Genomic DNA, 23235 nt, shown 5'->3' with positions numbered 1-23235 from the left:
AAGCCGACGTGTGTTGTTATAAAAAGTTATTTTTAGATGAGTGTAAAAATGAATTCTTTCAGCACTAATGTCCTCGTGTGAGTTGTTTGCCAGAGTTGAGAGGGTGTGGGCAACATCCTCTCAGGCAGAGCCATCAGGCTATTGGATTTGGTTCCCATTAAATACATATTGAGTTTGTACTCAAATAAGGTAATCTCTGCCGTTCTTTATTACCGCTGCAATTCTCATCTGAAGGTGTTTCCAGGTTCCTTGTTTTGTTTTGTCCACATTGGAGGAGAAAATTAGATTTTCACCAATCAAAGACGCGAGACGTTTCAACTTGAACAAAACAATGAAAAGCTTTTCATTTGTCAGAAAAAGTCATGAAAAAGAAAGAAAAAACGTTAAATCAGAAGTATGTGTCCAAAGTTTTTGTCAAGTGTGCCTCGTCATTTTCAGCAGGAAAATTCTCTCGGAAGAACAGAAAAGAGAGGGATTTGACACAGAGTGGTGGTGTTTATGCTGATGCACTTCTGGTTGGTTTCATGATTTTCCTTCAAGACAAAAATCTTGTTTATGTTTTTCAAATGACTCTATGCTCAATTTTGATTGTGCAAAAGGAAACTGAAATGAGGCATCCTTAATTAAAGATCCCATACTATGCATTATTCATTTTACCAACATTTTCTATTTCAGTGTGAGTCACTAACGTGTCAGTGAACATCCCAGAAATAAGAAAAGAGATCCATTCTTTGACAAAACATATTCTTAAAAAACAGCAACACACAGTACTATGATGTTGCAAAGGGCACAATACTTCTCTATAAGCCTATTCTCAAAAACGTGGAATGCACAACCATGCATGGCAGGAAGATATGGTCAGATCTTTTTGTGGAAGGCTAATTACGTTAGATGTGGAGAGCTATGAAGCAAAAGTGCTGCAATAACCTTGTAATAAGATGGAATTCATGGACCTTTCACATGGAGAGGTTTCTACCGTTAGTCTGTTAGAGTAGTTTAGAGTGGCTTTTATATTTTTATTTATTTATTTTCACTTTAAAGCTTGCATCACTACACACGTGCATGCAAGCAGTTAAAGCGGTTCAGATTTGTCAATGCACACAACACAAGCTTGGAAAAGGTCCATCAGTGTATGTGTCACCAGAGTTAAATAAATAAAATAAAATAAAATAAACATTATGCAATTGGTATAAAGCCGGATCAGCTGTTCCATCCAGAGAGCGGTAAGTGGGCCAGAACCAAAAAGGCAATAAACAGGCGGCCTGATCTGTATTCTCCCCTCCTACTGTCACACAGCCTTATTAATATTAGCTCAAACACGGCCAGCACACACACACGCACACACACACACACACACACACACACACACACACACAGTGTCTCTGCCAACAAAGAGGAAGGCAGCCACATAGTAATAAACCTCAACAATTTGGAGCCCGACTAAAGCTGGGAGATTCTTTGATCAGCTGTTCCTGCAGATATGAGTGTGGTTATGGGGATTAATAACTGGTAGCTCGCTGCCAAGCCTCCGCTGACAGACTTCAAAAAAAAAAAATCACAAATAAAAACAAAAACAACAAGCTTGCATGGGGGGAAAAAAGCCGGCCAGGAGAAGAGCCTTTGATAATAGATTGTCAACTCAAACCTTGGATCTCACTGAGATGAAAAATGTCTTAATAAAATTCCACAAGTAAACCACAGATGTAACGTCCAAAGGGAAGCCAAAGTGTTGCCCAGAGCATGCCGACAAAAACTTTGGCTCAATCAATCACGCTGCTTTTATTTCTTTATCTTTTTTCTTCTTTTTAGTCGGATGCAGAGACTGCTGCCTGCTCTTGTGTTTTTGTACCCAATATATTTCCTGCAGGTTTTTTTTCTTTTCGTTTTGCTAATTTGAACAGCCAACACATCCGATTGCAATCTCCTGCCTTTTTTAAGTCTATTATTTCTGTGCACTCAGAAACGGTGGCGCACGAGTGTGACAAGTCTGGATTAAATGGTAAATCTTATTTTTCATAAAGATCTTGCTGATATTTATTCATTAATATTCCCCTTTAGCAAAATATAATATCGTTACATTTTCTTTCAATGCCGGAACCATTTTGCTCTGCAAGCCTTGCTGCCTGTTGACCCTCTCCTTAATACCCAGGTCCCTTTTCATTTGATGCATTTAGCTTCCAAGCCTTTCCAGCAGACCTCAAGTTTAATCTGGCATTAAATATTTATAGGCAATGATCATTTGATTAAATTAATTAGGAAGGTGCCATGTGGGGTAAGACCTGCAGCAGTGAGCAATGGACAAAGTAAATATGCATTCATGCTGCAAAAACAAACAAGAAAAAGATTGAGAGGAACTTCAGTGTACGTGGCCTCACCTTTCCCAGGGAGCGCCAGCACGGTCCGCGTGCGGCTCTGGCGGCCCTCCAAGGTCTTGGCGGCACAGCTGTGGGAACACGGCGACCAGGAGGACCAGGACCCGACCACGCAGTCGGCAGGGCAGGGCACCTCGCAGGCCGCCTCTGGAGGGGGCGGTTCGCCCTCGCAGTGGTGGGCGGAGACGTCCTCCCCTGCAGGAGACAAAGACCAGCCTGCTTAAAGCTCGACGTACAGACATTGCAACCGGGTCCTGATCGCATTGAATCAAGAGGAGGTCAAACACAACAGAGCTGGGAGACTGAAAAAGCCAAAGAGGAAAAAAGACCTTCCTCTATCTGGGCGCATCAGATAAAAACCTGGACTCTTGTTAAAAATAATAACGGTGATAATTCATTTGTGGACACGGTGATGGGCGGACGGAGACCTGGAGTGTGCGTCTTAATCCTGATGACGGTGGGGGAAGTCTCAATACAGTCTTCACTGCCAGGACTGGTTGGGGAGTTTGACTTGCTCCGCACGTCTTTGCTGTCATTTACAATTTCCTTCAAAAAGTCCTGCATTTCTTTGAATGGGGGGGGGGGAGTTGTCTAACGAGGTGTTCACTTTTGGCTGAGGTCATCACAGCGTCTGACCGCCGCTGCATGTTAACAGGGTGCAGCGGCATCATATTAACACATGCATCATGAAGACGGTTCAACGAGCATTTGCTTCTTGTAGTTTTGTCATCTGATGTTTTGTCTGTGTGTTTTGGTAGGTACCACATTCTCAAGATTTTCAGATCGTCACATTTTTCCTTGACTGGAGCTGCGACGGCGGTGACGACGGCCTGTCTTGGCCACCAGGGCCTCGGAGCCCTTTGTGGCATCACAAAGGGACGTCATTAGTGCGTGGATCAACACTGAGCTCCTGAAAAGTGGAGCGTCGACTTTTATCATATCTGATGAATTGACTGGCGGCAGAACACATCGGGAAAATAAGTATGAGACGTTCAAATTGAAGAAAGAGCGAAACAATTTCTTCTCTTCCGGTGAAAAACGAGAATAACCTTTCACTGATTTTGTACAACAAGCCGACCGTGATAAAAGATTCACAGTCAAATTCAGCCGCCTATTAAGTGCAGCACAACATTTCACAAATTTTGTAAAACACAAAAAGCCTCGGCTCCGCTCGGCTCGGGCTGGAAACACGGCGGTCCATCCCATCGGTATGCTGAGCTCCTTTTAAAAGTGATCCTTCAGCCTTCATCTCGCCGTCACGTTATGAAATATTTATCACAGCGCCGGGGTTTAACTTCTCTGTCAGCAGTCCGCGCTACAGGAACGAGAGAGCGCGAGAGCCCCCACCACCCGACTGTACTTCCATGATAATGACTCTCTTATTGTGCGATTAAGCACTAAAATAAGATACAAGATATTCTCCAGTGAATATTAATGATGCAATAATTCCCATGGTAAAGCACAGGCTTTTGTTAGACCAGGCTCAGAGTGAGCTGAACGCTACAATTTTCTCCCCGGCCCGTGAGAGAATGAGAGCGAGAGAGAGAGAGAGAGAGAGAGAGAGAGAGAGAGAGAGAGAGGGAAATCCATTTCAGAAACAGGCTCGTCACCCTGATGTCAAACCAGTGCCGGCAGCAGCAGCAGCAACATTGTTTTTGGATATGATCTCAGGCAGCAGAATCATTAACTGGGTTGAACTCTGCCACTACATCACAGAACAGAGTTTAACAATAACAACCCTGGGGGAGGCTTGTCATCAATTTGTCTTTTTTTTTTTTCTTCCTCCCCCATCCGCCTCAAATGAAAACGTCTGATGCAGAGGAGAGGAAGTGGAAAACATTGCCCAGTACTACCAGTGCGCAGTATGCACAGTGGAAGTGATTATCCTGGAAATCTGGTTCCCACACAGTGTTCCACTAAAGTTTCAAATTCATTTAATGTGACTGTTTTTGTTTCATAATTTGCATCACTTTGTGATGATTATGATTATGAGGAACTCATATGGCTTTGCTGCAGTTATGTTCTCTCTTCTCTCTTTATCAATGCAATTAGAATAAAAAAAAATGCTGTTTCAATCAATCAATCAATCAATCAATAAACTTTTATTTGTACAGCGCTAAATTACATCCAAAGGCGTCTTAAAGCGCTTTGTATAATGAGAGAAGAAGAAACAAGAACAACTGGGCCCCCAGAACAAGCAAAGTGCCACAGTGGCCGGGACAAAGTCCCCTGTGGGAAGAAACCTGGAGCCCAGAGGGCCGTCGTCTGACTACTCATCTGTTTCAAGCATAATCGTTAGTAATCATCATATATATGTGTGCGTGTACACACACACACACACACACACACACACGCACAATCACTTCTGTATCATCTAAATGTTCGGGTCTCATGAAGCAGCCCCAATGCTTTCACTCTTAAAGGGCTTTTTCAAGCAAAATTGAAACGGCAGCTGTGCAAAGACGTGTCTGAATGGGAATCGTCCATGCTGAACGTTTACATAATTATTTTGAACCTGCGGGTCGATCGCAAACTGTGTTAGATACAGAAGTATGGAGTCTTAGCTCGGCGCAGCTCCCACTTAGATAATTATCCCGCGCGCCTCTGCTTTTTGCAAAATGAGGCTGAAACGGAACAGTGTGTGAGCCGCTCGCTGTTCGTGGGAACCCGTGACCCGCATTCACAGGAACGTCCATGCGCCACCGGTATCTTCGCAAAGTTTTCCGCCGTAAATTGCGAAGTTTAATGGAAATGCGGTTCACGCTCGGAGAGAAAGGTGCAGCACTCGGGCTTGTCAAGCTGAGAGCAAGTCTGACACATTGCATTTAGCCAGAGGAACACGCACAGAGGCGGCTACACACATGCAATGGAACAACATTCATGGAACTTTTCAGACAAACCAGAGTGATTACATGGAACATGAGAAGAAGAAAAAAAACAATCAAAAGCCAAGGCCAAAAAGGGAGAGAAAATTATTTTGAATTATTATTAAGGGAAATTTCTGATCACATCTTTCACATTAAAACTATTAATACTGCAATATCAAATACTTACTGTTGTTCAGTTTGCACTGCATGAGATGGTAATAACATCTCGATCCGAGTTGAGTTACTTACTTATCTTGAACCAATCCCAAGGGTTATTATCTCAGACAGTAGGAGTTTTGAAAACATAAAAAAAAAGAGAAGAAAGAAGCAGCGCCCAATGTCATGTGCATATTTTAGGAACCGCTGAGCTGTAAATAGCCAGCGGCACAAAACCAGCAATTATTTAAATAATCATTCTGCTCGCAAAACAAGAGAGGATTAATGACAGCGCAAGCAAACGTAATGAACACAGGAGTCACAAAGCTTCTCCCGGCTGGGAACGCCGCCTCAAGGAAAAGGGTTCGATAACGTGAAGACAGAGCCGCACACTTGTTGTGTTTGTGCATGAGCGTTTGCGTTTGCGTGTGTTTCGATGTGAATGCGTGTGTGTGCGTGAGAGCAACATGATGGGAAGGGGTCTCTGCAAATACCCCCCCCCCCGCTTTCAACGCCCTGTTGGGGCCTGTTGCATTATTAATGCAGGGAGTCTGTCGTTTGGGCGCTTCCTCAGATGCACACAGTCTCAACACCATTTCTATTCTGCTCACCTACTCACTAATTAAATCTTCCTGGCGTTAATATTCAGGTGGACGTGGGGTGGTGGTAAGGAGCGCAAGTCCTCACCTTTTCTCTTAAAAGTTAACAATCACATCCACTCGGCGTGGGCAGGCGGGTCAAAGCGACACGGAAAATAGGACGAAATCGCTGTGAATATCACCGCTGGGATGTCTTGATAAGCCTCTGCCACACTAGAAAAAGAACAGGGCTCAGTGTCACCTTGTCATGTGAAACTTTCACATTATAACTTGGGATTTTCTCATTTTCACGTGATCATTTTCATCTTAGAATGTAAAACTATCACATTGTTTTGTGGAAGTTTTATGTTTTTACATGATAAATTTTCACGTTATAATGAGAAACTATCACAATTTTGAAATGCATGGCATTGTATACAAACTCGAAGTAGCAAAGAGATAAAGGATAACATGCCAGTTCAGTTGGAGACGCATGAATAGACCATCTAGCTTGTCTCGTCTCATTTACTTTAGCTTCATTATATTTGTATTGTATTGCACAAGATTTACGGTATCCACAGGATGTCAGAGTCCAAGTGTGCAAGAGAATCCCCCTGCTAAACAGATGGGATATGGAAACTAACATTTCCCTGTGCACAGCTCTGTGTTCAGGAAGCAGGAAATGCTGTAATTCAGTCTTCAAAGATTGATTTCATGTTATGTTCGCAGTTAAAGCGGTTAATTGAATTGCCGTCAGACTAATAAAACATCACACGTGTCAAAAAATGTAAAGATACACAAAAAAAAAGTGCCTGCAATAACACCTACATCCATTATCGTTTATCCTTTTGTCTTTTATCCGCATAAGCCTGTCAGTCTCTTGGAAAATGACTGAATATTTTATATATGTACATAAATGTAAATATATCCGCGTCCGTGTCTGTGTCCGTACACAATGCATTGTGAATATGTTTTGTATGGTTCTTTTATTGTGTCTTTTGTATCTGTTGTATTTACTGTCTTGCTCTTATCTGGACCATTTGTGTCTGTATATACAGCATGTATATATAAATACATGCACAGCACAAAACGAAAGTTGTGACTGCAAATATTCCCTCCGCCTTTGTCGCTTTAATTTTCCCAGTGCCTCGGTGAGGGCGATGGAAACAAAGCCAGCGGCGCCGATTAATGCGCCCATTATGCTTCAGACAGAGGCCGAACCTCCGCCGCCACACACCTGAGGCTCGTTCAACAGATATTCAGGGCTTAATATTTTATCTCCTCCTATTTTTTAATTTACACTGTTATCATGACAGTTATTGTTAGACATAGTAGTAGTAGTAGTAGTAGTAGTAGTAATGATATTAGTTGTGTTAATATAGTAATAATATAGAACTGAATGAGAAAGATGAGGAACAGCCATATCTGAAGAACCAATAAAAACATTTTGGCTCTGAACTTTTGTTTGAACAAAGCGTCAATCACCTCCACTGGCTGAGACGTCCACTGGTCTTTGGTTCGACATCACACTAACACACCAAATTTGACAAATAACAGAGCGAGTCACAGAGCTGCTCACAACATCTAATCATCCCTTTTCATCCTTTTCATCATTTGTTTCAGCAGGCGGCTATTTGGTCATTAGGACTCACGATGACAAAGGAGAAAATTGTTTGGTCATCTGAAGGTGAAATGAGAGTTTTTATGGTTTGTTTGTGTTTGTGTCACGCAAAAATTGCGTGACACCCTGCCTTCAGACCTGCCTTTTTTTTTTTTTCTTTTTCACTAATTAAAAAAAAAACAAACAAATAAATAAATAAATATTTGTTGTGTTGCCTCAGGTCCACCGGTGTTGTGGACAGAAAAGCGACTTGGTTGTTGTCATGCTTAATCACCTCCCTGTATCGCTGCTCATTGCGTTAACAAAACACGGCTCCTGACAAGATGTCCCATCGCAAAACAACTTGACCCCTCCCACCCCTTGCTGAGAATGTGTGCGTGCGTGTGTGTGTGTGTACGTGTTGATAATGTGCTAGAAAGTAGAAAAAGTGCCATAAGCCAATTAAAGCGGGAACAAGCAGACAACTTGCCTACGTCCGCTAACATCGAGCCTGCAGCTCGTCTCTCCGCCGGCTTTCCTCCCACCAGACCTGCCGAAGCTCACGTTCCTGGGTGTCCTGTCAGAACTCATTAGACTCTTCCCGTGGCTTAATACATTTTGACCCTCCGCTGCCTGTCTGATAAACATTCCGATGATCCATTGTGACAGAATAATAAAACGCGGGTGCAAAAAAAAAAAGGTGCACAATTAGGTTCGTAATCTCTGAAGATGAGCAATTAAATCCTGCGAGGAAGCGTCGATTCCGACTTTTAATCAGGACGATGTTTTCTGAGATGTAAACCTACTCAACGTGCTGCTATGAATAGCGCTGGATTTGTGAACACTGATGATGATGATGATGATGATGATGATGCATGTTGGGTGCACACGCAACACCAGACAATTTATGCGTCGCCGCTGCCATTGAGAGCACTATATATACTGTACATACTCATGGTGCAGTGCAGTGACAGCTCTGAAACGACCTTGACAAGTTTGACTGACGGCTATTGTTTTTTGATCGTTGTATTATTTCTATGAGTACGCAATATTTCACACCTTCAAATAGTAAACTACAAGTTTGATACCAAAGTTGATTGTTTCAACTATTACAAAAAAAAAACATTTGTTTTTATGGGTTGAACCACAACAGGTTAATTTTGATTGGCAGCTCACCGGCTGTCAATCAGTGAAGAAAAACCGTAGCAACAGCGGTGACAGTGCAGCCAAACAAGAGCGCTTCACTGTCGTAATTAACTCCTGTTGAAGAGTGGAAAACACAAAACCACAGCATGACAGCTCACTAGTGAACTTGTTTGTTTTGTTTTTTTTTATTTTATTTAATTTTTTAGCTGAAAAGACTTGGCAGCTTTGTATTTTACCACAAGCTCAAGGCTACAACAAAATGTATTTTATTTAAAACAGATTTTGCTACCAAAAGTATCGGGCAACTGTACTGATATATTTTTTCCTCTCACTGAAACCTTGCAACGCCACTCAACCGTCTTAGTCTTCAACTAACAGTTGGTAGAGCCGTGTTGAAAGCTCCCACTGGAATCGTTTCTCTGCCAGTCACGATACGACGGGACTAATCGGCGTCCCTGGAGGAGACCGAGGCAGGAACCATAGCCAGCGTTTCGCAGCGACAACAGCAGGAAGCCACATCGAGCTTGTAAACAATCGCAGCCTGGGCATCCGCGTTGGCAAGAGCTGAATAAACACTTTTGATGAAAAAAGACAAGCTCCCCTTTTGAATTGTTTGCTTTTTTTCATGGTCCATTTTCCAGATGGCCATTTGAAATACATTTGATGAGCTGGAAAAAATGTTTCATCTGGTTATACATACTAAACATGTTAATACACAGGATTTGTATCCTAAGGTCGGTCCAATTTCAATTATTCAGCGGTTCGATTATTACAGGTATTTAAAAAGCCTTGAATATTTACACCCTGGGCCTTGAAGTCCCGTGTGAAGCCGTGCGAGGACGTTCATTACCTTCAGTGTTGACACAGGTGACGTTCCGAGCAGCCGCTCCGGGGCCGCAGGGACCTTTGGCTGCGATGCATCGTTCCTCCTGCCGGACCTGCCACAGGTAGCAGGCAGGATGGTCGCAGGGGACGGACTCGAGCAGGTGAGGGCAGGTTCCCTCCAGGGAGGAGTCGGACTCCCACAGCACGTCTCTCCTCCGCTGTCTGAAACCTGACAGTGGCAGGGGCAGACATATTCAGATGAGCTTCTTCCTCTTTTTTTTCTTTTTCTTTGACATTGCCGTATGACGGCTTGAGGACAAAGGAGGTAAAAGAGAAAAAAAAAAACACAGCGATGAGCTTCTACTCTGCCCACAAAAAAGCACTTTTAAATATAAAATCAGGAAGTGGCTGAACTAATGTGACTTTCATTTACTTCCTTTACATTTCTGAGGCCTGAGATGTTCAAGACACTTTATTAAGCAGTTTGCTGCTGACTTAGAGGGAAAAACCTATTTCTGATCCCCGGCGCATCGAGAGCAGGAGGCTGGATGATGAGGTGGAATATTTTTCGATATTGACCTTTTGGTTGTGTTACCAGTTCCCCTCTGTGAACAAGTAAAAGGTTAAAGCTGAATCCCAGTTAGAGAGGAGAGCAAAACAACAAAACTGAAAAAAACAACATCCAATACAAGTGAGGAAGTGTGGTGTGAACACAAGCGACAAAACGCGGCTCTGCAGGTCTTTGAACAGCACAATGGGAGACTTTTAGAAGCCCTCAAAACTGTGAGTGCGTCTCCTGTCTACCGACACGATAAAGGGTTCAAACAGACATTCTGCATAAGCACCTAATTGGCCGATTCAATCGCACCACACCGGAGTGGCTGCGGGTCATTAACAGCCGGGTGCGGCTCACACTGTGGCTGCTGACGGCGGGTGGTATGAAAAACACGCTCAAGTGGTCAGTGGCTGCGAACCGAGTGATTCAAGCTCTTTCGCAGATGCCTCTGCCACCGCTCGTGCGTTTTTTTTTTTCTTATATTTTTTTCCCTCACCTTTTCAAACAATTGTATCATTTAAGGCGATGCAGCCACCCAAATACACTCGACTTGTTTTGCAAAATCACAGCTCAAACCCGCAGCAGATCGACATCATTAAGAAAAAAAAGACTTTTGAAACCCTGAGATGTGCTCTCCCCCCACCCGTGGAGCGGCGGCGTTTGAACTACCTCTCTTTCTAATGTGTGTGTGTGGTGTTTGTTGTGCATATGACGTCTGTTGGAGACGCACCTCCTGCTGGCTACACCAGTCTTAAGTGCAGCCAGTGAAAGTCAACGTTTTACTCCTCTGTTCATTCTCAACACTCACACATCAGCTGAATGAGCGGCTGGCGTTTGAGAGTGCCGTTCAGCGAGATCCTAGGAGAGATCCGACGGCGTGCGTGCGAGCGATGAATTACTCCAAATGCGATGAGAGTGCGATTAGCAAATCTTATGTGAAGTCTATTATACGGCGCATACGAGTTCCAGCCAAGCGTTTTAATTGGAAAATAGGCATTGCTTCTATCAAGTGTGTACAACAGCGGTGGGACTTTGATGAGCCTCTCCGCCTCACAGGAGTCCTGATCACTTATTTACACCCAAACCCGGCAGGCTGGCGCGGAGGGGGGTCGAATCTTACGTAATTATGGTAAGAGGGCCCGGTGTGAGCCGTCGCCTCCGGTGGTTCTCTGCGTTTGTGCCTGATTGTGATTGGCAGCCACGGCGTAAGCGTGAGAAAAAAGTGGAGGAAAAAAAAGAGAATTTCAGCGACTGTGAAGGCTGTTGAGTGTGATTGTTGGTGCCAGACGGGCTCCAAGTCTGAGCGTTTCACAAACGGCACGTCTACTGGGAACATAACTCCAACCGTCTCCGGCTTGTACAGAGACCGGCGAGAAAGAGAGAAACCGTCCAATGAGCGGCGAGGAGGAAAAATGCCTGGTTGATGTGAGGGGTCAGAGGTCAGAATGGGCAGACTGGTTGGAGACCGTTGAAAGGCAACAAGAACTCCAATGAGTGCCAGTCACAACCACAGCATCTCTCCATGGACAACAACTCCAACCTGAAAACTCACATGCACTACCAGTCAAAAGTCTGGACACACTATCTAATGTAGGGCTTTTTCTTTATCTTTAGTACTTTCTACTCTGCAGATAGATACTGAAGGCATCAAATATATGAGCAAGATATATGTAATTATACAGCAAAGAAACACATGTTAAATTACTCTAAATATGATTTCTATGAAAGGTGGCTATTTTGAAGAATTTAAATATAAAATGAACTACTTGACACTTTCATTGTGTGTTCATACGTAGTTTTGATGCCTTCAGTGAGAAAGTGCAATGTCAACAGTCATGAGAATGAAAGAAAAGACATTTAATTCATAGGGTGTGTCCAAACTTTTGACCGCTAGTGTGTGTACATCGCATCGTAACGTCTATCGAGTGTGGATGTCTGTGAATCTGAAAAAAACAACCACCAAAAGTGTCAATCAACTACCAAATCAAAATATATATATATTGTGCGCACGTCCTTGGCTAAATTCCCCTCAAACACTCGAGCAGCAGGGGCAGCTTTTCTCTCAGCGCTGCAGCTCATTTCACCGGATCGCTGACATTTGGCAGAAAGGTCCTGCATTCTCTCCGTCCTCGGCTTGACCCGTCTTACCCCAGGAAGTTGGCCTGCGCCAGGCGGCCGGCCCAGCGGGTCTGATCCGGAGCCGGCTGCCTGAGTGCGCTCTCCCACGGCCGGTGGGGGGTCTGTCGATCGATGGCAGCCTCGCCCCTGGAACTCTCTGCCTCTCACTTCCACACCGCAAAAAACTATTTGTATGAGCCCGCCCCGTCCCACCCCCCCGCCCCCCAACCCCCACCCTCCCTCCTCGCCCGCCCCCACGAATATTAATAACTCAAAGGTTTCCTTGGTCGTGCCGGGTAGATTTATTCCAGGGGAAACAGAAAAGACCCCCGTGTGTCTGTCAGATACATCCCGTCTTTCCACTCGGAGACTTCCTCTGAAGGCTCTGCTAAAATTCCATCAAGTCCCCCTACCACGTTCACTTCATTTTCCCACATAGCGGAGAAAATGTGATGGGCTTAGATAAAGCGAAGGAAGTGAGGGTTGGGTGGGGTGGGGGGGTGGAGAAAAGAAGCGGATAAAAAGCTACAGCGAAGCAATTTAAATTTGTCATTTTCCGTCGAGCACAAAAAAAAAAAAAAAAAAAAAAAGCCTGAGTGGAACAAGTGTCTGCGCCGGTTTGCAGCTCCGCTACCTGAATCCCGGGAATCCCCGTGGACCCCGAAAGTTGGAGACGAAGTTTATTCTGACGCCGCGAGACATAAAGGCTAAGTGCACATTCAAGAGGAGCAGGGAGAGCTCAGCAGCTCAAGGACTGCGGAGCGGAACAGCAGTGCCTCCGACTCTCTGAGCTGTTCACTGGTTTGCGGCAACAAAGCCGTTTTTTCCCCGGTTTAATACTCTGTCTGCCGAGAGCTGCAGGTCTTTACCACTGCAGAGCGAAGACGGAGGCCTTGTTCACAACAACGTGAGTGTGTGGTGTGTGTGTGTGTGTGTGTGTGTGTGTGTGTGTGTGTGCATTTACATTAATGACACTGTCAGCTGGATGGGGGCTCCCATTGCGTGGCCACTGACCTCGACGCCGCCCCCCCGGGGACTTCTCATGCACATTTATAGACGGCGGGGAAGCAAAGTCACGCTGCCCTTTTTAGCGCATCATTCGCTCTGACGGCCACACACACACACACACACACACACACACACACACACACACACCCACACACAGCTTCATTGAACAGCAGCACTCTTTGCCAAATTGTTCAAATATGACACCACACGCTCACCTGCATGCGAGAGGAGACGTGAGGCGTGCTGAACACTTGAGTATACGTGGCCTATTAGCATCAAGGTGCCACACACACACATTCTCGTCTGCAGGCCTTCCTCCTGAGGAGTGAGATCTCAACCACAGGTGTGCTCTGGCTGTCTCCTGCACGCACTTCCTCTCAGTCTCGCCACTTAACAACAAACAATTTAGGATTCAAGCGCACGTCGTCGTCGTCGTCGCCGCCGCCGCCTCCTCTCCCGCCCGCACCGACAATACCTCTCTTCTCTCGCACTGTCACTTTCTTTCTCGATCCCCGTGGGTCCCCTGCGGGTTTTGCTCGCGAGTCTCGCTCGCAGTTGCCAAAGCGTGACAGGGTTTTATTGTTGAGACGCTCCAGACGCGGCGTGCGGCTTGGCTGAGAACGTCTGAAGGGAGGAAAGTGAGCTGAAAGCGCTTTGTTTGGTCCTGAAGGTGCTGAAGGTTTTCTCTCCACTCTGGAGGACGCCAAGCGTTCATAAGGCTTCGAGCGCTAAAGGCATCCATCATATTGGCCTGGTTGCCATCAGGGGCGTCCCAAGACAACTTTTTCACTTTCGATACGATTATGCAATATTGCAGGCCTGAATACGATACAATATCACCACTAATCATACACACTTTCATGACTTATTTTGTAGTGTGGGATGCTGGATAAGGCTTAATCAAGCGACATTACTCAGTATATAAAGTTGGCCAGTGTGTTGTGTTATGTCCCACCTCGGACAGCGCTGGTTGTTGGGAGCCAAAGGTTTCGTTTCTCCACCTCAGCGGTCTTGCAAAAAATCCAATATGTTGTTTTTTTGTGATCCTCTACTTCTTGTATCGGAGCACTCAGATGGCAGATTTTGGATGCAGCCTGCTATCATCGTATATATAATCCATTTTTGGCTAACGTTGGACCAATATCTGATGTCAATATCGGATCATGACACCCTTAGTTGCCTTTTTAAATGGTTGTCTTCTTTTTTTCCACGGAATCCTACAGCACAGCCAATACCTTTGAAGAAAGTGAAAGTGTTTTGCCCCGACTGATGGCCACGTGTTTGTCCACCACCGGCGCATCTAACACATCTTTTAGCTCGCTGCGCTCTTTTTTTTGATGATATTTCTGGAAGGAGCTTGAAAAGGAAGTTTGTTCCGCCTCGTTTCCCGCACGTCCGCCACGTCGTACCTCTCCTCCCCTGCGGCTCGTTACAGCTGTCATGTAGACATGCACCCCAGGGTGACCACTGGGACAGCAGGCAGCGGCGCTGGCAAGGGACGGAGCAGCGCTGGACCGCCGAGGGGGGCTCCTCAGCGGCGCACAGCCGTGAATTCACAGGCCTGGACACTGGACAGACAAACGACAAGGAAAAAGGAACAGAAGCGAGAAATGCATCAGAGCTAAGATAAATAAAAAAAGTTAAGAGAAAACACTCGGGTCAGTGCGATTGCCGTCAACATGTGCAGGAATTGAAACACAAATGGAATACGCGCTCGCTGTAACAAGGGGAGTGCGGCGAAGATGAGGATGTGTCAGAGGACTCACACAAGCAAAATGGAAGCAATTTCTAGCAAAGCTCCCCTGTTTCAAATATTGCCATCAGTGCAGAGAAACGGGGCGGATTGAGTCGAGCTTATTGTCAGCTGAGAAAAGCGGAGGTAAATTGCTCCTGGTATCTTACGCCTGGCTCAGGAGAGAAAATTAAATTGAGAGCCGCAAACTAGCAGGAAGGGGAGTAAAATGGAGCACTAACGGGGGAAATTTTCAGGCAAAACACGGCGACGCGGCCAATTGGGCGGCATTATTTGTGGATGGCAGGATGCGCGGACACTTGTGACGCCGTCCGACTCGCCAGCCTCTCGTGTGAAACTCCACATTCCAACGCTTTTAGCCAATCTGATTATTCAGGAGCGAACGCACCTCCACCCGCCCGCCGCCGAGTGGCAAATTTCCATTTAAATGAGAGAGGGAAAGTGCCGTGTGTTTGCTGCGCATTTTGTCTTCTTACTCCGAGTTGTTTGGAAGATGAGCATCTCGCCGTAACACGTTAATAAAGTGCTGCGATACGCTTGGCTTTTCTTCCACGGCCGCAGACGTTCTGGTTCTGGCAGGAAGGCAGGTGGATGCTGGGGCGGGGTGGGGCACAAAGCCAAACTTGTGTAATGAGCTCAAGCAGTGCAGGTCACGTCCAGGTAAACACCACAGTTTGCCCTCCCTCACGCCTCCAAGGTTCACGCCGCTGCCCTTCCACATATTCCAGAGTCACGCGGCGCGTTTGCTGTTCACTGCGGCATTCTGCAGAACCTGCAGGTGTGTCGCTTCCTGCTTCCTTTGGCTCAACAAAATTTCAAAAGGAAAAGGAAATAAACTGAATGAGGTAGAATTAACGTGGGCTATGATAGTTGCAAAAGATGAATTTATGCTTCCAGGCTTATGGGAGCAGATTCTTGGATTTCCATTTTATTTTTCCTTTTTTTGCCTCCTTTTGTTTAACTCTCTAAACCCAAAGCTTGATTTCATCTTCATTAAAGTTTTGACGCAGTGCCTCCGTTTCACCCCACTGGCATTTAGAATTGCACACTGGTGTCATAATAATTTGCTCAATTCCTCATTTCATATTTAACAGAAGCAGGCAAATTTGGCTGCCGCCAAAGCTCAGTTCAGTCTCTGCTGTTTAAACAGCTAATGACTCCAAATCTTTTGACACAACGGGCACAGATACTCATCATCTGGTTCAATAATCTCCCTGTGACAATCGCCGCTAGGATTGATCCTCTAGCAAGCTGGGGAGACTTTAGGCTTTTTGTTTTGCATCCAAGTTTAAGCTGCAGTTGTTGTTTTTTTCAGAGAGAAAAACAAAAGCTCCAAATGAAAAAAAACAAAAAAAAAAACAGAAGCGCTAGGAGCTTTTCTGTCACGGTAGCAAATAGATGAGATTGTTTGGAATTAAATACAAAACCTGAAATTATCCTGTCACACTGAAAGCCTTTTGTGCTTTAAGCCAAGCACTTTTAAACAGACAATCAACGTTTCACAGTGACAACCACCTACGAGCCTGTGAGATACTTGAAGTGCTTTAAATAACAATGATGTAGAATGGCAACAAAAAAAGAAAAGAAAACCCCTCTGCATTCCAACCACGCTCAAGGAAATGCAATCTCAGCTTCTCTTTCTAACGTATCGCAAAGACCCTCCAACCACTGAGTAAAATGAACACAATCAAATCTGGGTTCAGTCGACTACAAACTAGACGGATAGAGTGCTGATTAAAAAAAAAAACAAAAAAAAACAACAACATCACATCGTTATCGTTAACAAGTTCTTCCATCTTGTATCTAGGGTGCTTTTTCATTATACTACACCACTAAACAAATACATATACGCTGCGCATTTTATGCTGATTGCCTTGCTTTCACCAATACACTTAACTCGTGAAATACTATTTTATTACAACTGTTCAGCTCTTGCACCTGCATGCAATTAAGAAAAATTAGCTACAAAGAAGTTAGACAAAAAAAGAAGGTCTGACTGCCCGGGTTGGATTGTTTCTTTGTTTGAATCTAACTTGTAGAACTTGTGGAAACTTTGTCTGAACTGCAAGAGCCCATGTTTGTGTCCACATTCATTTTTTTCCCTCCCAAAGTTGTTGTCAATCTTTCTATATAACGGGTTATAAACATGAGAGTGCTTCAGTCGGGCCGCGTCTGTATGGCCAGGAGGGATTTAAAAAAAAATAAAAAAAAATCTAATAACAGCCCAACAGGGGCAGTTAATGTGCAAATGCATTGGCGTAGTGAAAAAGCAGCTTGTGCTTGTATTTTCAAAAATACGGATGTTTTTTGCAGCACTTTCATACTTGAGGCAGTGAAAGAAGCTCCTATGAACCAGCGCGTGCACGCTCTTGGTGAATAAGCGGCTGTCCTCGTCTGATCTTCAGCGACTCGCTCATTATTTTGTGGAGTAAACAATCCCGCCTCACCAGGCTGAGCGGCCGACTGTGCCGTATCGCTGCAGTTGCAGGGGGTTTGCGAGGGTCCGCAAAGTAGGACGAATCAATTCCACCGCACAGCCGTTTTACATTTGGATTCCTACAGGAGGGACACTATGGAGACGTACCCCAGGGCATCGCAGGGATGGAAGCACTTCATATTATTTCTCTACGCATCACTCCAAATTTGTCTATCCATGAATCTACCACTTACTGACTCCCTGAGCAGCCGAGCGATTTGTTTGCTCGAAAGCTCCGCCCCATGGCAGGGAGGGGTTTCAAACAAACTAAGAAACAGAAAGAGCAGCTGTGTTTTCCCACAGGTGCTAATAAAGCCGTTAACTTGCATATGTTTATGTAGAGGCAATCAGGACAGCAGTCGCATGTTGTCCGTTCCCATCCGCTCCGCAGGCAGTGGTGGTCGTAGTGAACAAGTTCACGAAGACAAGGACACTGAAGGAAACTGACTGGTGATGATTCCATTAGCGCTGGAAGATCACACGTGGCCGTTCACTGTGCAGTCTCTTGGCTTTTTGACGGGATAAATATCCAAACGTGCCACTCTGCCGACCCTTTGCGTGCCAGATATGCTCGGCGGAGCCGCGCACTCCCACCGAGCTACGATCCGAGCGCCGGCTCAGCGCACCGCAGCTCGAATGAAACATTAAATGTTGAGCGGTGTTCTCCAACGTGAACACGCGTCAGCGGAAGGAACAACATCAATAGTTTATTGAAGAGACAACCATCTTAACTCCCATCTGGATTTGATTCAATTATTGATGCTGACAGCTAATGACAGAGCTTTTTTCAAATGACTACTTCCTGTAAACGGTGGCTAGACAGCTCGACTGGTTTAAAGGCTTTACCCTCTTTCCTGTGATGAGGTAACGAGTTGTCCGGCACTTGAACGCAGTAGGTCTTCCGGGTCTGGATCCCTCCCCCGCACAGAGCACTGATGTTGGCCAGCTTGCGGTCCTGCTGGCTGAGAAGCGGGAGGATGTGACACTCCTCCCAGTCGGTGGCTCTCCACTCGTACCTGAGTCATGAAAATGCAATTCACAGAGAGGAACAGACGGAGTAACGTGTGAGTGTCATCGTCTCAAAATAAGCATTGAGTGAACGCGCGGCCCCTGCACGAGTCGTAATGGAAACAGCGGCAAAATCCTCTTTCATTGTAGCGTCGCGGCGGGGGGAGAGAGAGAGGGGGGGGGATCACGCTGATTCTGAAACTTCTAGACAAATATTTGGTTTCAATTATAAAAAATGCGCTGGTGCAGAAAGTAATATGACTGGGGGAGTTCTGCAGAACAACAGCCTCTGGTAATCTATCAAATGCTTAATTTCCGTAATGAGTTTTCCCTAATCATGTAAATCCTCCCCTCTCAGGCATTCCACGTAGATCTGGCAAATAAAAATCTACGAGCAGGGAAAATAATTCTCTATTGATTTCTTTGTTTACTGCGTTTTTGCAGCAGGCAAAGCCCCCCCCCCCCTTTATCTCAAACAATTTGCATCCTAAAACGAAGAGTCAATGCTGCGAGTGTGCCGTTTATATCACTTGATTCTGAAGCTCCCAACAGGACATGGGGCTTTTAAGGTGTGCAAAGTCTTCTTCTTTTTCTTTCTTTTTCTTTTGAGGTAATGCCAAGGCAGGGCCCAGAAACTAAATAGTAAAATGATGAATATTTGGGCCCTGCGGGCTCTCCTTTATTATCTTCAGTTGACGAGGCTCCGTGATGCAGAATTAAAAATCAATGTTCAGTTTTTAGACCTGGCATTTTATTGCAACAGGAAACAGGTTCTGTTTAGAGATGTTCCTCATTGGGAATTTATGATTTTCAAAATGAGATGATCTCATTTAGTGTTAACCCAAGGTTGGGGATTAAATCAATGAAGAGTGATACTGCAGTATTTGCAGGGAGATGTTCAATTCAAAGTCAAAAGCTGTTAAAGGAATGTTGCAACCAACAGATAAAGCGGAAATGCATGCAATGAAACAAGTTTTTTTGTTTGTTTTTAATACGTTGTGGACTTCATGCAGCAAGGCCTGTCTTAATAACACAGCAATTATCACATTGTGCCGTTAAACATTGTGTTGACATATCGGGTCTGTTGTGATTCACCCTCCCTCTGCTGGTTACCTGGGGCAGTTTGGAAGTAAATCTCCTATGATGTTGCAAGCCTCTTTTTCTTCAAGGGCCGGGCATCTCCTGCCTCCTCCAGCCGGGATCTGTGTCATGATCCGTGACCGGAGGCGGTAGCCGGGAGACAGGTCAGCGGAGCGGCAGGTCTTCGAGCAGGGACTCCACGATGACCAATCAGACGTCTGGCAGTCTTTGGGCATCACGCACGACTTGAATGTAAGAAGCGGGGGACCGTCTTTGGTACAGAGACTGCAGATGGGAGAGGAGAACATGGAGTAAACTGTCTGTTTGCTTCACAGCCAGGAACTTGAACCTTTATCGCTTTTCAGAACCTGCTCTCTTATTTGTTTTTTAATATATTTAATTGTACTTAATTGTAAAGGTTAAATAAAAAGTTTGATTTTTGTGACTTTTATTTCAGTCTGTCAAATATGTGAGTTTTCCACTCAACAGCAGTAATTAAGAGTTAAGATGGCGGGCCGAGACTTCAAATCCACAACCTCACATGTCCATTTTGAAAAGCTCCATTCTATCTCTGCTCTTAGTACTGGGAAACTGATGTCCAGGTTTCTTTGTGACAAAGCAGGAGGTGACAGCTGTTAGCTGGCCCAAAAACAAAAAAAAACAAAAAAAAACAACAACACACTCTCACACAAAAGAAGCTGAAGAAGAAAAAGCAGTGCGAGCGGTAAATAAGAGTTGATGCACTCGAGATTGCCTTCCATGCAGCTGTGGCAGCAGTTCTATCAGGATTGAATGGCATTTAGGCACTGAAAAGAGAAAAAAGCTTTCCTGAGTGGGAAAGATGTTTTCTCTTTACTCCCGAGTGACCTTAGTGAGAGTTTGCTTGAACAATCCGGCGCACTACAGCTCAGCACAGGGCGACGGTGCGTTCAAGTGCTGCCTCTCGCGGTGACAGGAAGCCAGTAAGCAGAAAATTATGCAGATTGCTTTGACTTTTAAATGTAATAAACGCAAGGTTCGTCAAATCACCTTTGAGCTTCGTTACCATTTTTTTGTTCGGTTTTCTTTTCGAGCATTTTCTACTGCTTGAGGTTAGCAATAGAGAGAGAAGCATGAAATAAAACCACCATGGTTTGAGAAGCACTTCTGGAGCGTCAGGTCAGAAGCATATGGTAAAATAGCGGCGTTGTGCACCACTATGTTTACCATATGTTCGGACAGCAGAGAACTCCAGCGCCCCCTGGCCAAGGGTGTGGACAACTCCAAAGCTTAACACCCCAGAAAATAAAAACACCATCAGAAAACAATGAAGCATTGCGTCAGTTGTAGCTGGAGGGGGAGGGGGAATCTTTAGAGATCATCTTCAGGTGGCTGAGTGTCTGATGATGAAAAACACTCTCAGTGAGTTCCACTTCAACAATATCCGAAGGGATAATGCAGCACAATAACATGGGTCTCACGTACAAAGTCCCGCCTTCACAAAAAAAAAAAAAAAATAACAAAGATGCAAAGAGCTGCCGTGCCAGCACTACACAAAACATGGAACAAGCGCATTAGTCATGTAATTATTGCTCCCATTGTTTAATTTGGACAATTTAACGAGGTTATTAAGATGTGAGCACAATGCTCATTTTAGAATTTCACTTTCTAATCAGGCTGTAATTAGGAACGCGGAATGAGCGAGAACTCAGGTGGGAAATCTGTATTCAAAAGCCGCGCAGTAAATACCGTGCTAATCAGACACCGACGCCTAAACGGTCCCTTCCTACTGCAGCCACAAAGCCAAAGTCGAACCTTGAGTGCCTTTACAGGCATAACGGCATCAGACTATCAAACACATAACCAGGCAGCCATTTTTCCCTTCATCCTAATAGCAGGGGGAGAATCAAAGATATTTCATTCAGCTGTGCGAGCGAGACTTAAACCCCCTAAAGCTGGCAAGCTCGAGATTTTTGATTTTTCTTATTATTACTATTATCTGTGTGTAACTGAAACGCACCACTTCTTGTAAATTTAGGTGTTGTCGAGTGACTGGGATTAGAGGCATTAGTGGCACTTCAGCTGTGCGATTGCAATTTGTAGCCAGCAGGCAAGACAGTCGACACCTGAGGCGGTGTTTGTTCCTCTGTAAAACCCGGTCCGCGACCCTGCGAACCTCTCGTACAAAACAAGACAAAGCAGCAAACTTTTTTCAGCCGACTGGTGCAGCCCTCCGAACTTCTGAGACATTATTTGCAAGTTATTCACCCCCAAAAAACTTGGCTTCAGTTTACTTTACCTATTTAGTCTGCAGTTTATTCAAAGGTCCTTTTTAATAAACCACCAAACCCTTCAATTGCCCAAATGATTGTGTTGACACAGGAGGTTAACAGCTTTAGTGAGCAGCCGCCGTTGTTTTAAACAATTACATTACACCAAGTAAATGGCACACTGGCTTTTGTCCAATGTGTGTGTGTGTTCACGCGCGCATGATACTTTATACTCTTTGCAAAAAAAAAAAAAAAAAAAATCCATTATTATTAAATCCAAATACCAGCGCTCAGTGAAACGGCAGGGACGGACCGGGAGAAGCACTTGACATTTACCACCACGGCGCATCAGCAGCATGCTAATATGATGAATAAGAAGGGGAAAAAAACATAAAGTGGCGCTCGTGGAAACGTAGCAGTAATTGAATACATAACCGCCATCGATAAAAACCATTTTGTTACGGCAGGTCCACCTCCGCATGAAGCAAGTGACCCGCTGGAGGAGCGAAGGCCCACAGCTATTGATCACCCCGTCGCGTTAGCAACGCTGTGCGGTGCCGAGTCGCTATGTGAAAAACAATTAACTCCAACAGGACTGTTGCTATTACACCCACGTGAATTATTCTTCCCCGGCGCACCTCCTAAAAATTTTTCGAATTTTGTCACACGTGACTGTGAGACAAATCTGCGATGGACGACAGTTCAAACCCACTCCTCTTGTTCTGAGATTTTATTTTATTTCATTCTGTAATATTTCAGTCAGCTTCTCCTTCAGTCAGAGACTGCCTCACCTGCAGTGCAAGAAGAGGAATCACTACATTTGAAATCATGTCTTTCTGTCTATTGAGTTGCATTTATCCTGTTCCGGCAGGGCCATAGCTCACATCAGCCAGTGCTATACTTCAGTTACATAGAAATATTTGCAATGTTTGCATCTTTTGTATTAAGTATAAATACCCTATTTCCCGCAATAAGGTCTCTGTTGATTCTGCTCCTGTCATAAATGAATGTCCCCCCCCTGTGTGGGAACACACGTCTCATCTCATCCTATCTTTGGACCAACTGGCTTCTCACACACAACGGCTTGACTAACCTCAGCATCGCGTTCTTGCCATCACTCCGGGTGCAGCGGAGTTGCCTGGTCTGGTATCCCACCTCCAGCTCCCACAGCACCGGGTACCTGTACAAAAAAGTTCTCAATAGAATGTGTGATGTCCAATTGTGTTTTCTTCCCTGAATACGCTGCTTCTGTGTCGACAGCAGAACGCCTCGCATGTCCCGCAGATCCGTGGATGAACAATGGCCGTCCTAATGATGGTTGGTTGGGCTGCTATGATGTTCAAAGGTCATTTAGTGGGTCTTCATTAGCTATTCCCTAGCTCGGAGTGCTAGGCTATTTATGGATGCTAGCTGTTAACGTGTGACCTATTATTAGTGCTGTAG

At 45.0% G+C, this 23235-nt stretch overlaps 1 protein-coding gene across 1 annotated transcript in view; it reads right to left on the bottom strand.

Annotated features, from left to right (window-relative positions):
• Positions 1-23235, bottom strand: part of thsd7ba (thrombospondin, type I, domain containing 7Ba) — a 110627-nt gene that overhangs the window by 55568 nt on the left and 31824 nt on the right. The window contains exons 3-8 of the mRNA XM_076039818.1: positions 22886-22972; positions 19577-19828; positions 18302-18471; positions 14636-14794; positions 9570-9773; positions 2376-2567 (exon numbers count right to left, since the gene is read on the bottom strand). Coding sequence (XP_075895933.1) covers positions 2376-2567; positions 9570-9773; positions 14636-14794; positions 18302-18471; positions 19577-19828; positions 22886-22972 — 1064 coding nt within the window. The remainder of the gene's footprint in view (positions 1-2375; positions 2568-9569; positions 9774-14635; positions 14795-18301; positions 18472-19576; positions 19829-22885; positions 22973-23235) is intronic.

The sequence above is a fragment of the Nelusetta ayraudi genome, unplaced genomic scaffold, assembly GCF_046127955.1.
Source record: "Nelusetta ayraudi isolate G7.1 ecotype Tasmania unplaced genomic scaffold, CSIRO-AGI_Nayr_v1 ptg000060l, whole genome shotgun sequence".
NCBI lineage: Eukaryota > Metazoa > Chordata > Actinopteri > Tetraodontiformes > Monacanthidae > Nelusetta > Nelusetta ayraudi.
Note: the sequence above shows the minus strand (reverse complement) of the source record. Positions and strands in the feature narration are given on the sequence as shown.